Genomic DNA, 13,938 nt, shown 5'->3' with positions numbered 1-13,938 from the left:
TTAAATGGAAGCTTAAGTAGCTATTGTAAATGATTTGTAAACATGTTTTTCTGTAGGTTTGTTGAATAAGAAGTAAAATATGTGCAGTATTACGTAGCAATTGATAAGCCCTTATTTGGATAGTTATAAATTACATATAATTAGAAATGACGTCTAAGGAATTTTGATTAAACGTAGCTGTGTTCTCTTGTAGACTCTCTTATCTTTCTTGCTGCCTGGTCATACTAGACTGAGAAACCAGATAACAGAAGTCTTGGATCTGGATCTGATAAAGCAGGAAGCAGAGAATGGGGCCCTAGACATTTCTAAGCTGGCAGAATTCATTATTGGCATGATGGGGACACTGTGTGCACCTGCTCGAGATGAGGAAGTTAAGAAACTAAAGGACATTAAGGAAATAGTGCCCCTTTTCAGGTATGGAAATATGTTAATCATACTCCGTGCAACTACAATTCAGAGGCATTTTCTTTTTTTTCTTTTTTTTTTTTTTTTGAGGCGGAGTCTCGCTCTGTCACCCAGGCTGGAGTGCAATGGCGTGATCTCGGCTCACTGCAACCTCCACCTCCTGGATTCAAGCAATTCTCGTGCCTCAGCCTCCTGAGTAGCTGGGATTATAGGCACGCGCCACCATGCCCAGCTAATTTTTGTATTTTTAGTAGAGATGGTGTTTCACTACGTTGGCCAGGCTGGTCTCGAACTCCTGACCTCAGGTGATTGGCCACCTTGGCCTTCCAAAGTGCTGGGATTACAGGCGTGAGCCACTGTGCCCAGATCAGAACTATTTTCAATTTAAACTTCCTGAAGTCTTGGTACTCATGGATTAAAAAAAAACAAAAAACATTTTGTAAAATGCAGAAAAGTAAAAAGAAGACATTTACTCATAATTTTACCTCTCAGAGGCACAATCACTCTTACCATTTTGATACATAGATATATTTTTTATACATCAATTTCCTTCAACATTTTCTTTTGAAAAATTCCAAACCTACAGAAAAGTTACAAAAGCAGTACAATCAACACTCACAGGCCCGTCATGTGGATCCATCAGTTCTTATCATGTTGGCACATTTGCTATGCTGCCCAGGCTGGTCTGGAACTCCTAGGCTCAAGCAGTCCTCTCACCTTGGCCTCCCAAAGTGTCGGGATTACAGGTGTGAGCCACGCCTCTGGTCCTCTTTTCCTTTAATGCTGTGTTTACTTTACAAGTGCTTGGTTCTAAATCCTCTTTTCTTTCAGAGAAATTTTTTCTGTGTTGGACCTAATGAAAGTGGACATGGCCAACTTTGCTATCAGTAGCATCAGGCCTCATCTCATGCAGCAGTCAGTTGAGTACGAAAGGAAGAAGTTTCAAGAGATTTTGGAGAGGCAACCAAGTATGTTAAATATTTTGTGACTTTTTTTGTTGTCTGTGGTTGTTCATTTTAGCTGCCATAGCTTGTTGCATAGTATTATTTTCAGAACAAAACTAAAATTTAGTAGGAGAATAGTCTAATTTGAAGAAGGAAAAGCACAAAATGTTGGGACTACATCTAGAGTTGTTAAGCGTTGAAAAGAAAACTTAATTGACAAGCAAAAGGAATGTGAGTAGGCTATGAGAATAGAAATTAAAAACAATGAAGTCCTAAATTATAAATGGTTTTTTGATGAAAACACCAGTTTGAAGTAAAATACATTCTTGGTCTTGATTTTTGAAAACATGACAGATATCCTGTGACTGTTAATTCACTTTTCTTCTCCCTGTGTGGCATAGCAGGAAATTTAACTTTGCTTTTGTTCTGGATGCGTAAATCTTCTTGTTTCATACCCAGGAAGAGTCTCATTTTTATGAACCTCTCCGATGTCTGCAGAAAGCAGACGACTCTCAGAATCCAAAACTACGTTGTATTTCTAGGGTGCTTTTTATGGTCTCTGCATTGCTAGCTGACATTCTGGGTAAATTTCAGTCTTCAGATTCAATGTATGATGAATTCCATTTTGCCTCTAACTTTGCTGACGAGGAGATGAAAACAGCAGTCTCTGGGTTGGTTGGGTTGCCTGACCAGATTAGTTAAGTGAATGCCCCACGCAGCTGATTCATCCAGCCCCAGGCAGAGGAGTCTGAGGTGGTGCTGGGGCCGGGGGAGGTTGGGAAAGGGCAGGGTAGAGGTAGAAGTAGAAGAAGTTCGGTAATATTTACTAAGTACCAAGCTTGTGCCAAGGGCTGGATATGCATGATCATGTGTAATCCTCACACAGTAAGCTGATGAGCCAGGCACCTTTTTTTTAACCCCATTTTACAGATGTTGGAAACAGGTTTTGGGAGATTTTTGACCAGAATGGATTGACCACAAGCTCACACTTGCACCAGTGTTGTGAAAGTACTGGGAAGAGTTTTTGTTGTTGTTGTTGTTGTTTTCTTTGAGATAGAGTCTTCCTCACTCTGTCACCCAGGCTGGAGTGCAGTGGCACGATCTCTGCTCACTGCAACCTCTGCTAGGCAGAGTTTTGTAGCCTGAAGAGCCATAATATTAAGGCCTGGTCCTGGAAGCTGGGGCATAGTGGAGGACTCACTGGTAGGGTGGAAGCAGCTACAGTGCCTGCATCTAGCACTTAACTCACAACAAGAAAGCCTGGGTTTCCCAAAGCTGGGGGGTTACGGAGAATGCTGTCTGCAGAAGAGAGGGTGAAGCCAGATGGCCCAGCAGTCATGACCGAGAGCTCAGGGCAAACTGAAGCTGCATCCCCCTGTCCCAGTGAAGAGCAAACCACAGCTGTGACCTTGGCCACCCACTTGGTTTTAAGGAAGTAGGAAGCCTCCACTGACAGAGCTGCAACACCCCCTGGGACCTGACAGGCGCAGTTTTTATCAGATGATGTGTGAGATCCTCCAGCTCTCTCTCTGTATCCCCTCAGTGTGCCCCCTGCATTACCTAGCTTAGAAAAGCAGGGGTGCACGAGGGCTGCTGAAAGCCAGATGGGTTCCCTGACAGAGTTCACTTTCCCCCAGGTCGAAAGGAAGCCAGATTGATACAAGGTTAAGATCTAAACAAGGAAAAGCCTCATCATCAGTCTAGAGGATACTTGACACAGGGAAACTCTAGCCAGTGTCTCATCCCATCTGTCTCTAGAGCTGGAGTCGCCAGGGCTTTGGGGCCCATCTTATGCAGTGGTCAGGATGGGAGAGAAGGGAAGGAAGGTTTGTTAAATACCAGGTGGGTGGCAAGGCCTGGCTAGGTGTCATATATTTGTTATTATTATTATTATTATTTTATTATTATTATTATTATTTTAGACAGGGTCTAGCTCTGTCCCCCAGGCTGGAGTACAGTGGTGTGATCACCACTCACTGCAACTTCAACCTCTGGGACTCAAGTGATTCTCCTGCCTCAGCCTCCCAACTAGCTGGGGCTACAGGCATGTGCCACCATGCCCGGCTAATTTTTGTATCTTTTGTAGAGACAGAGCCTTGCCACATTGCCCAGGCTGGTCTCGAACTCCTGGGCTCAAGCAGTCTTCCCATCTCAGCCTCCCAAAGTGCTGGGATTACAGGCATGCGCCACCATGCCTGGCTTATTCATTATCTTGTTTAATCCTCACAACAGCCTGTGAGGTGGGTGTTGTAAATTTCCCTATATCAGGCATCTGGAACTCAGACACATTATGACTTGCCTGAGATCCCTCAGTTAGTCATTGGCACTACTATGATTTGATCCAAGTTTTATTTGATTCCAAAGTTCATACTTTCTACTTTATCACTCCGCCACGACATCGATTGTCCCTTAAGTAATTCCGAGAAACATCCCTTCTTGGTGTCAAGGTAATGTGTGCAGCTTTGTTTTTCACAGATTCCCTGGACTTTGTCACCCAGTGGCTGGAAGAAGCCTCAGAGGACCTTATGACTCAGAAGTATAAACACGCCCTGCCAGTGGGGGGAGCGGCTGCTGGCTCTGGGGACATGCCCAGGCTGAGCCCTGTTGCTGTCCAGAATTATGCTTACCTGAAGCTTCTGAAGTGGGACCACCTCCAGAGGCCGTTCCCCGAAGTAGGTCTCCTGAGCCATCTCACGACTCATATTTGTTTTTGTGCTGCTGAACTTTTTAAAAAGAATAGTTTGGCCAGGCACGGTGGCTCACTCCTGTAATCCCAGCACTTTGGGAGGCAGAGGCAGGCAGATTGCTTGAGGTCAGGAGTTCGAGACCTGCCTGGGCAACATGGCAAAACACCCTCTGTACTAAAATTACAAAAAATTAGCTGGGCGTGGTAGCAGGGGCCTGTAGCCCCAGCTACTTGGGAGGCTGAGGCAGAGAATTGCTTGAACCTGGGAGGTGGAGCTTGCAGTGAGCCGAGATTGCACCACTACACTCCAGCCTGGGCGACAGAGCGAGACTCCGTCTCAAAAAATAAAATAAGTAAATAAATAAAAAATAAAAAGAATAGCTTTATTCTGATATTCATTTACCAGAAGATTCTCCCTTTTAAAGTGTACAACTCAGTGTTTTCTAGTGTAGTCACAGAGTTATGCATCCATTGCCACTGTTTAATTGAGAACATTTTCATCACCTCCAATAGAAACGCTGCACGCATCAGCGGTCACTGCCCTTTCCCCCTCCCTCCAACCCCTGAAGCCACAAATCTGCTTTCTGTCTCTATGGATTTGCCTATCCTGGACATTTTATTTAAATGAAATCATACACTACCAGCCTTTTGTGCCTGGCTTCTTTCACCGATGTTTTTTCATGTTGTAGCATATATAGCAGTACTTTAGTCCTCTTTTCCACTCTGTTGTTTTTTGTTGTTGCTGTGGTAAAATACATATAACATAAAATTTACCATTTTAACCATTTCTAGCTGTCCAGTTCAGTGGCATTAAGTGCATTCACATTGTTGTGCAACCATTGCCACCAGCCATCTCCAGAACATTTTCATTTTTCCTTCTGTGAAACTGTCTTCCCACCAAACACACGAAACAGTAATTCCCACTGTCCCTGTGCCCTGGCCCCTGGCAGCCACCATTCTACTTTGAGTCTCTATGAATTGGACTAATCCTGGTACCTCATATGAGTGGAATTATACTATCTTTGTCCTTTTGGGTCTGGCTTACTTTACTTAGCATAATGCCTTCAAGGTTCATTTATGTTGTAGTATTTGTCAGTGTTCCCTTTCTGGGTTTTTTTTAAATTTTAGAGACAGGGTCTCATTGTGTTGCTCAGGCTAGGTGGTACAATAGCTCACTGTAACTTTGAACTTCAGGGCCCAAGTGATCCTCCTGCCTCAGCCTCCTGGGTAGCTAGGACTACAAGAGTGTACCACCACACCCAGCTAATTTTTAAATGTGTTTTTTGTAGAGACGGGTCTCGCAATGTTACTCAGGCTGATCTTAAACTCCTGGCCTCAAGTGATCCTCCCTCCTTGGCCTCCCAGTGTTGGGATTACAGGCATGAGCTACCACGCCCAGCCCTCCTTTCTTTTTTAGGCTGAATAATGTATTTTACTGTATGAATGTACCACATTTTGTTTATTCATCAGTTGACAAACATTTGGGTTGTTATTATAAATTATGCTTCTGTGAATATTCCAGTACAAGTTTTTGCATGACATATGTTTTTACCTTGGTTACATACCTAGGATTAGAATTGCTGGGTTACATACATGGTGACTCTTAAGTTTAACATTTTGAGGAACTGCCAAACTGATTTCCAAAGCAGCTGCATCATTTCACAATCCCACCAGCAATGTACGAGGCTCCAATCTGTGCTGCTGAACTTCTCTCCTGTTTCTACTCATCTTGATGGAAACCACAACAGAGGTGTGGTTGTTCACAGCTTTATCTAAAGAAACTTCTTCCCCTTCCATGCTGAACAATATTTTTTCTTTTTATGTTTTTCACAATACGTACTTCTAACTGCAAGACCTCTTTAAGAAGATGACTAAGAAGGGATTCCCCCAGTGTTTCTCTAAATAGCTGTTTTGTTATGTAGACTCCCCCCCTCTTTTTGGGGGGTACGTGAGCTTCTTATCACAGCCTCAGATCCAGATCCTTCTCTAAATATCTTTCTTATAAGTTCCTTATTTTTCCTTTCAAGAAGTTGTGAGCTTAAGGTTTCGCCTCTTGCCTCTGAGTTCCCTGTTTTGTGCTGGAGGAAGCTCTAAAGAGAATGTCAAATTGGAGATGGGAAAATGTTCCCTTTGAACTGTGGCATGTTCTCTTCTGGAGGGAAGTTCCCAGCTTGACATTTCTATTTAAAAATAGCTGTGGGAGACCATCCAATACCTCCCTTTTCCCCACAGCTGATCATCTTCCCCAGGCCTTAGATACCCCTGCTTCTTCATCCCATAAATATCCCTAAGCCCTCTCTATGGAGAGGGGGATGTGAGACCTGTTCTCCAGCCTCCTCACTTGGCAGTCTTATAAATAAACGCTCTCTTGTAAAAAAAAATAAATACAAAAGAAAAGAAAAAAAACACTGTGGGGAAGATGGTGATGGTCCCTGGGGACAGCTGTCTACTCCAGGAATTGATCCTTAGCAATCTGCATCCTAAACTCATATCCTGCGGGCTGTTGGGAAGCCACAAAGCCATGTGAAGTCAGAAAACACGCCGACGATGAGGATTGGGATTGTATTTGTATCAGCAGAGGATTCTCAATCCTCAGGGTTTTTACTTCTTGGCTGTGACCCCACATTGTTCATGTCTTGATTTGGCAAATCTCAGTTTCTGACAGCAAGAAAGGTCGTTAGAGTCCATTCGATGAGCCTGTAAACTCTCAGATCAGATGCCCATCTGTGCAGCCTTTCCCTTCTCTTTCCCTCACCCACATGGGTGGGGAGCGCTGGCCTGGCAGGACCCAGGACTGTCTTTAACATGGGGGAGGCAGTCATGGGAATGTGCCTGCTTTCTGGGAGGCTTTAGGTTGTTCTCTGTCACTTCTACTCTCTGTGCTTCCTGTTTCTTTCTCTTCTTTATTTACTTGCCAGTTCTTACGAGCTTCCCTTGTGCTGGGTGCTGAGCGGGTACCAAGATGAATAAGTGTAGGCTCTGCCTGCAAGGCAGTCCTCCCTTCCATTGCTCTGGGATTTTTTTTGTTATTGTTTTAAGATGGAGTCTCACGATGTTGTCCAAGCTGCAGTGTAGTGGCTATTCATAGGCATAATCATAGTGCACTGCAGCCTCAAACTTCCGGCCTCAGCAGTCCTTCTGCCTGAGCCTCCCAGTAGCTGGGACTGCAGGCATCCACCGTCGCACCTGGCCTTCCATTGCTCTGTACAGGGTGACTGGCTGTCCTAGTTTGCTAGGGACTGAGTGAGGGTTCACAGAACTTGGGAATTTCCATTTGAAAACTGGGACAGTCCGAGACAAACTGGGAGGAGTTGATGACCCTAGGTCTGTGCCTCATTATACTTTTCTTCCTAACAATAGGTATAACTTTTATTTATCGAGTGCTGGCTCTGCCAGCCACTTTATATGTAGCATCTTTCTTCAACTTTAAAACAGCCCTGTGGTGTGGGAGTCCCCATTCTGCAGAGGCCTGACAAAGTTGGGGATGCTTGCATGAGGTCATGCTATTTTTTTTTTTTTTTTTTTGAGAAGGAGTTTCACTCTTGTTGCCCAGGCTGAAGTACAAAGGTGCAATCTCAGCTCACTGCAACATCTGCTTCCTGGGTTCAAGAGATTCTCCTGCCTCATCCTCCCGAGTAGCTGGGATTATAGGCATGTGCACCACACCCGGCTAGTTTTGTATTTTTAGTAGAGATGGGGTTTCACCATGTTGGTCAGGCTGGTCTTGAACTCCTGACCTCAGGTGATCTGCCCGCCTTGGCCTTCCAAAGTTCTGGGATTACAGGCGTGAGCCCACCGCGGCCAACCGGGGAGGTCATGCTATTAAGCACGGAGCCTGGCTTTACACCCAGGCCTGTCTGTGTTCTTAGTGAGGGCACTATACTGCATCCTTGCTCAGGAGGAATGGCTGTGAGATAGAGGGGTTATTTCACACCGGACTCCCTGAAAGCTCTGACACACTAGCGCAAACCCTGAGGGAAGCTGCAGAGGCAGGTGTGGGGGCTGTGGCGCCCCCGCCCTCTGCTGGCCAGCCTGGACCTGCAGCTCAGCGATGGTCTCTTCTATTCATTACAGACAGTTTTAATGGACCAGTCTCGCTTCCATGAGCTCCAGTTGCAGCTGGAACAACTGACCATCCTGGGGGCTGTGTTGCTGGTCACCTTCAGCATGGCAGCCCCAGGAATTTCCAGCCAGGCCGACTTTGCTGAGAAACTCAAGATGATTGTGAAGATTTTGCTAACAGATATGCACCTGCCGTAAGTGGAACTTTCATGCGTGGATGGGAGGCAGTGGATGTCAGAGAGCCAACTGGAGTCTCCCAGAGGGGTCTCCCACTGTAAGGCAGAACCCAGGGCCACTCTCTAGGAACCGAGAAGAAACCTTGCTGTCTCAGTCGGTTCACTTGGCAAAGACCCCAGCAGAGTTTATTCAGGGTCATAGGGTCAAAGTTAGAATCTGCTGCAGGGTTAGCAAAGCTCTAGGATAGTGGCTTTAAAATGTGTGTGACTAGCTGAGTAGCCTATTGGGCCTTAGAGGCCACACCAAGGAGTTGGGTTATTGTCCTAAGAGCAGTAGGGAGCCATTGAAGGGTTTGAAGCAAGAGGGGGAACGTAATTAGATTTATGCCCTTAAGTTTAAATTTTGGCATGGGGCACATAGTAGATGTGAGGGAGCATTTAGGAGGTGAGAGAAGAGGTGGCTCAGGCTGGGGAGTAAGCCATGGGCAGGGTGGGGAGCGCTGGTTTCAATGGTTGCTTGCCTTGAGGAATTGGAGATCCTGGGCTTAGAGGTCCCGCGGCCCTCCATTCCCTGTTAGCATGCTGCTCCCGGGGCCTGGCTCGGTGTTGAGTGCCATCAACTCATTTAGGGGTCTCCCTACGCAGGGAGCAGAATGCTGTCTGACCCCTTCCTTCTTTAATGGGGTTGTCTTTGTCTCTTGACCTCCAAGATTCTTGTGTTTGATGTTTGTTGAGTGCTTTATTCCTCTCCCAAAGCCATTCAAATGTATTAAACTTTTACTGGAGCTTATGAAGAAACTGAAACCCAGAGACATTAATTGGGACAAAAATGTTTGTGACTAGGACCCACAGTAAGAAATTCATTTTCCATTGTGACCTAGTACACACTTAACACACATGTAACAGAAACGAAAACCTCTCAAAATGGAACTGCTGACCCTAACTATGTTTAATGCAGCCTGATACTTTCTACTCTATTCTTATTCCATAAAAAAAAAATACTGGTTGCTACCCACTGAATTGCTTTCATAACCAACTAACAGTGAAAAGCAGACCCCTAGAGGAAGGTCATGAGAGAAACCAGCTATATTCCTGCAGAGCTGCATGTATGTGGTTGAAATGTTTTGCCCTTGCATGTTCCCTTAGGCGTTCTGTGCCAAGTGTAACGCGTCATTTTCTTACCCAGCACGAGTCCGCATCTGCACGCGTGCAGGCTTCAGTGACCGCTCCTAGTGTGGAGTCATGTTGGGTGACTTCTGTGGTTTCCAGCCTATAGAATATCTTTGAGTGGTTCTAAGTAAATGCTCTATCTGACAAGGTCCAATTCAGAGACTTCTTCAAGGGAAGTACCCACTAAACATTCTCATCCTTACAAAATGGAGGAATTTTGCTGCTGAATTTTCACAAAGCATGGGTGTGTTCAGTGCAGTGTGGGACGTGTCCGTAAGTTGTGACTAGGGGCTCAACAGTTTTGACAGTCAAACTAGTTTGCTGAGAGGCCAGGAAACTCTTTGCTCAGCTGAGGGCCTAGCCTGAGGCCTTTGCACAGATGCAGCTCTGGGCTGTCACCTAGGTCCCCTGCCTGGAGAACTACTCTGTCAAAGCTCCCGCTGAGGGGGGGACCCAGGTCAGCGCTTTCTTGGGAGCCCAGCCTTGCACTCGCATAGCCTCCCTGGCCCTGCAGGGGTGGGCACAGAGCTGGTGCCAATGGTGAGTGCCAGGGCTTGCTCCCATGCCCCCCAGTAATTCTACATACAAAGGATCTAGACCCAGAACAGAGGCAGTTACCTTCTCACAGCATGCCTGCCAGCATGGGGGCTCCCCACAGGCACCCTGGGAGAGCCTGAGGGACCCAGGGTATCCAGGTACTCTTTTTTTTTAACTTTAGGATCTCACTTTTCGTTATTCTTTTATTTTTAAAAATTTTTAAATTTTTAAATTTTTTTTATTTTTTTGAGGTGGAGTTTCACTCTTGTTGCCCGGGCTGGAGTGCAATGACGCGATCTCGGCTCACTGCAACCTCCACTTCCTGGGTTCAAGTGATTCTCCTACCACAGTCTCCCCAGTAGCTGGGATTACAGGCACCTGCCACAATGCCCAGCTAATCTTTTTGTATTTTTAGTAGAGATGGGGTTTCACCATGTTGGCCAGGCTGGTCTTGAACTCCTGACCTCGAACTCCTGATCCATCTGCCTTGGCCTCCCAAAGTTCTGGGATTATAGGCGTGAGCCACCGAGCCTGGCCTCTTTATTCTTTTAAAATTTAGTTAATACATGTGCATGTTTCAAAAATCAAAAGGTACAAAAGGGCACCCAATGAAGAGTTTCTCTCTCCCTCTTGTCCCACAGCTACCAAATGCCTGCTTTCCTGTGTATTCCTCCAGAGGTATTTTGAGATATTCTGAGGTCATTCCAGGCTGATTTTATCACACAGAGGCTAACAGGAAGTGGTGCTTTGGGTCGTTGGTCCTGGTATACTCTGAGCCCCTGCCCTTCCCACTGTCCTTTCTAGCAGAGGGAGAGAAAGAAAGTCCCCCTGGTCAGGTATGCACAGCCTGAGAGGTAAGGTGGCAGGGAAAAGAGTCTCAAATTGTCCCTTGAACACACAAATCCAGTTATTGGTGCTGTCATTCTCACCCGGGTGTGGGCAGTTGGAGCCGGTTAGAGGTGTATTTTACTTATAGGGCCTTTCTCCCCTCCTCTGCCCCAGCTCCTTCCATCTGAAGGACGTCCTCACTACCATCGGGGAGAAGGTGTGCCTGGAGGTGAGCAGCTGCCTCTCCCTGTGTGGGTCCTCCCCCTTCACCACGGACAAGGAGACCGTGCTCAAGGGCCAGATCCAGGCCGTGGCCAGCCCCGATGACCCCATTCGTAGGATCATGGGTACGTTTGGGGAAGGCAGGCAGCAGCCCCTCTGAGGGGCTGGAGGACGGGTCCCTCTGAAGAAACCTGAGGGCTTAGCTGGAGTTAACGTGCTGATGGGTGAGGAGATGGTGTAATGAAGCACCACAGAGAGACCAGGGCCACCCAACAGACGGGCACAGGACCAGGCAGCCATCATTGTTCTAAGGGCTGCGACCTTGGAATCACTCTCCTGGGTTCACAAGCAGTGTCCCAGGGCTTCCGTGCAGCTTGGGCGTGTAACTTGACACTTGAGTTTCCTCATCTCTAAAGCGGGAATAAGGGCAGCAACCTTACACGGTCGTCGCTGCAGGGACTCACTGGGATGAGAAGGTGAAGCGCTTTCTGTAGTGCCTGGCAGCACATAGTAAGTGCTCGGTAAATAGGAGCTGTTACCAAAAGAGCTGAATAGTAAAATGAAGATGTTATTTAAAAATACTATTAAAATATTGTTAAATATTAGTATGTAATACTATTAACATATCAAATATAATAAAACTTAAAATGGTAATATTAAGATATTGCTATTTAAAATTTATAATAAACTTGAAGTATTAAAATATTTTAATGCATATTCTATAAAATATTTAAAATATTCTGCATTAGCTATTAGTTATCACAGCATGGCTTTATGAAAAATTCTGTTAATTAGCTTGATTTAATCATTTCGTAGTATATACATATATTTAAAACATCATGCTGTATACTGTGAATACATAGTTTTGTTTGTTTGTTTTTGAGACAGGGTCTCACTCTGTCTTCCAGACTGGAGTGCAGTGGTGCGATCGCGGCTCACTGCACTCCACCTTTGCACTCCACCTCCCAGGCTCAAGCAGTCCTCCCACCTCAGACTCCCAAGTAGCTGGGACTACAGGCATGCACCACCACACCCAGCTAATTTTTTGCATATTTTGTAAAGACGGAGTTTTGCCATGTTGGCCAGGCTGGTCTCAAATTCCTGGACTCAAGTGATCCATCCACCTGCCTCAGCCTCCCAAAGTGCTGGGGTTAACCGGCACAAACCACTGCACCCAGCCAAAATTTATACTCACAACCTTGGTAGGGAAGCAGGAAAGTGCCTGTAAGTAGACCTGTGGCCAGCAAGTTGCTACTCATCCTGCTGCCTGGGTTGTTTTGTAATAGCCAGTTATCGACAGATTGAAAACCAGCCCTTAAGGGGAGGATCACTTAAAACCAGGAGTTCGAGACTATCCGGGCAGCATAGTGAGACCCCATCTCTACAAAAACTTAAAAAATAAAATTAGCCAGGTTAGTGACATGTGTCTGTAGTCCTTGCTACTCGGGAGGCTGAGGCAGGAGGATCACTTGAGCCCAGGAGTTTGAGGCTGCAGTGAGCTACAGTTTCACCACTGTACTCTAGCCTGGGTGACAGAGCAAGACCCTGTTTCTAAAAGGAAGAAAGAAAGAAAGAAAAGAAAAACCAGTCTTTGGGTAGGAACAATACAAAGATTTCTACTTCGGTGAGGCTGCCAGCCCTGGGAACCTTAGAGAACCAAACCAACTTAAGAATAAGGGTGCTGAGCACAGTGGCTCACGCCTATAATCCCAGCACTTTGGGAGGCCGAGCCGGGCAGATCACCTGAGATTGGGAGTTTGAGACCAGCCTGACCAACATGTAGAAACTCTGGCTTTACTAAAAATACAAAATTAGCCAGGCATGGTGGTGCATGCCTATAATCCTAGCTACTTGGGAGGCTGAGGCAGGAGAATCGCTTGAACCTGAGAGGTGGAGATTGCGGTGAGCCGAGATTGCGCCATTGCACTCCAGCCTGGGCAACAAGAGCGAAAGTCTGTCTCAAAAAAAAAAAAAGAAAGAGAATAAGGGTGATAGGGCCAGGTGTGATGACTCATGCCTGTAATCCCAGCATTTGGGAGGCCAAGGTGGGCAGATTACCTGAGGTCAGGAGTTTGAGACCAGCCGGGCCAACATGGTGAAACCCCATCTCTACGAAAAATACAAAAATTTCCTGGGCATGGTGGCGTGTGCCTGTAATCCCAGCTACTTGAAAGGCTGAGGCAGGAGAATCACTTGAACCCGGGAGGCGGGGGTTGCAGTGAGCCGAGATCGCGCCATTGCACTCCAGCCTGGGAGACAAGAGGGAAACTCCATTTCAAAAATGAAGAAAAAAAAAAGAAGAAAGGTGATAGAGCCGGGTGCAGTGGCTCACGCCTGTAGTTCCAGCACTTTGGGAGGCCGGGGCGGACGGATCACTTGAGGTCAGGATTTCAAGACCAGCCTGGGCAACATGGTGAAACCCCGCCTCTACTAATAATACAAAAATTAGCTGGGCATGGTGGCATGCACCTGTAATCCCAGCTACTCGGGAGGCAGAGGGAGGAGAATCGCTTGAACTCGGGAGGTGGAGGTTGTAGTGAGCTGAGATTGTGCCACTGCACTGCAGCCTGGGCGACAGAGTGAAACTGTGTCTCGAAAGAAAAAAAGAGTAAAGGTGATAGGCCCTGTCCTGTCAGCAGTTTCTGTCTGTGTTGTGAGGCTCAGGAGGGTATAAGTTATTTGCACCTGAGAGGATTGCCCAGGCAGGAGGCAAGGCATGTAGTTTGAAAAAATCTATGCCATATAAATGTCTCTATTGTTTTTGTGATAAAATCTGCAAGAAGTGTGGCTTGATCAAATCTTTTTTCATGAGGATACACAAGAGTACAAAAGCATTGTGAAGGGGAATGGACTAGAAAAGCATCAACCTAAATTATTCCTCCAAGTAGGACAAGTTTACAAATGCCCA

General features: G+C 46.2%; 1 protein-coding gene across 7 annotated transcripts in view; it reads left to right on the top strand.

Moving 5' to 3' along the window:
• Positions 1-13,938, top strand: part of TCP11L1 (t-complex 11 like 1) — a 40,204-nt gene that overhangs the window by 18,374 nt on the left and 7,892 nt on the right. For 6 of the 7 annotated variants that reach the window (XM_032166315.2, XM_032166316.2, XM_058446871.1 and 3 more), the window contains 5 exons: positions 194-414; positions 1,237-1,373; positions 3,825-4,021; positions 8,110-8,291; positions 10,983-11,155. In XM_032166315.2, coding sequence (XP_032022206.1) covers positions 194-414; positions 1,237-1,373; positions 3,825-4,021; positions 8,110-8,291; positions 10,983-11,155 — 910 coding nt within the window. The remainder of the gene's footprint in view (positions 1-193; positions 415-1,236; positions 1,374-3,824; positions 4,022-8,109; positions 8,292-10,982; positions 11,156-13,938) is intronic. The other variant, XM_032166320.2, reaches the window with a different exon arrangement.

Source organism: Hylobates moloch, unplaced genomic scaffold (genome assembly GCF_009828535.3).
Source record: "Hylobates moloch isolate HMO894 unplaced genomic scaffold, HMol_V3 SCAFFOLD_11, whole genome shotgun sequence".
Classification (NCBI taxonomy): Eukaryota; Metazoa; Chordata; class Mammalia; order Primates; family Hylobatidae; genus Hylobates; species Hylobates moloch.
Note: the sequence above shows the minus strand (reverse complement) of the source record. Positions and strands in the feature narration are given on the sequence as shown.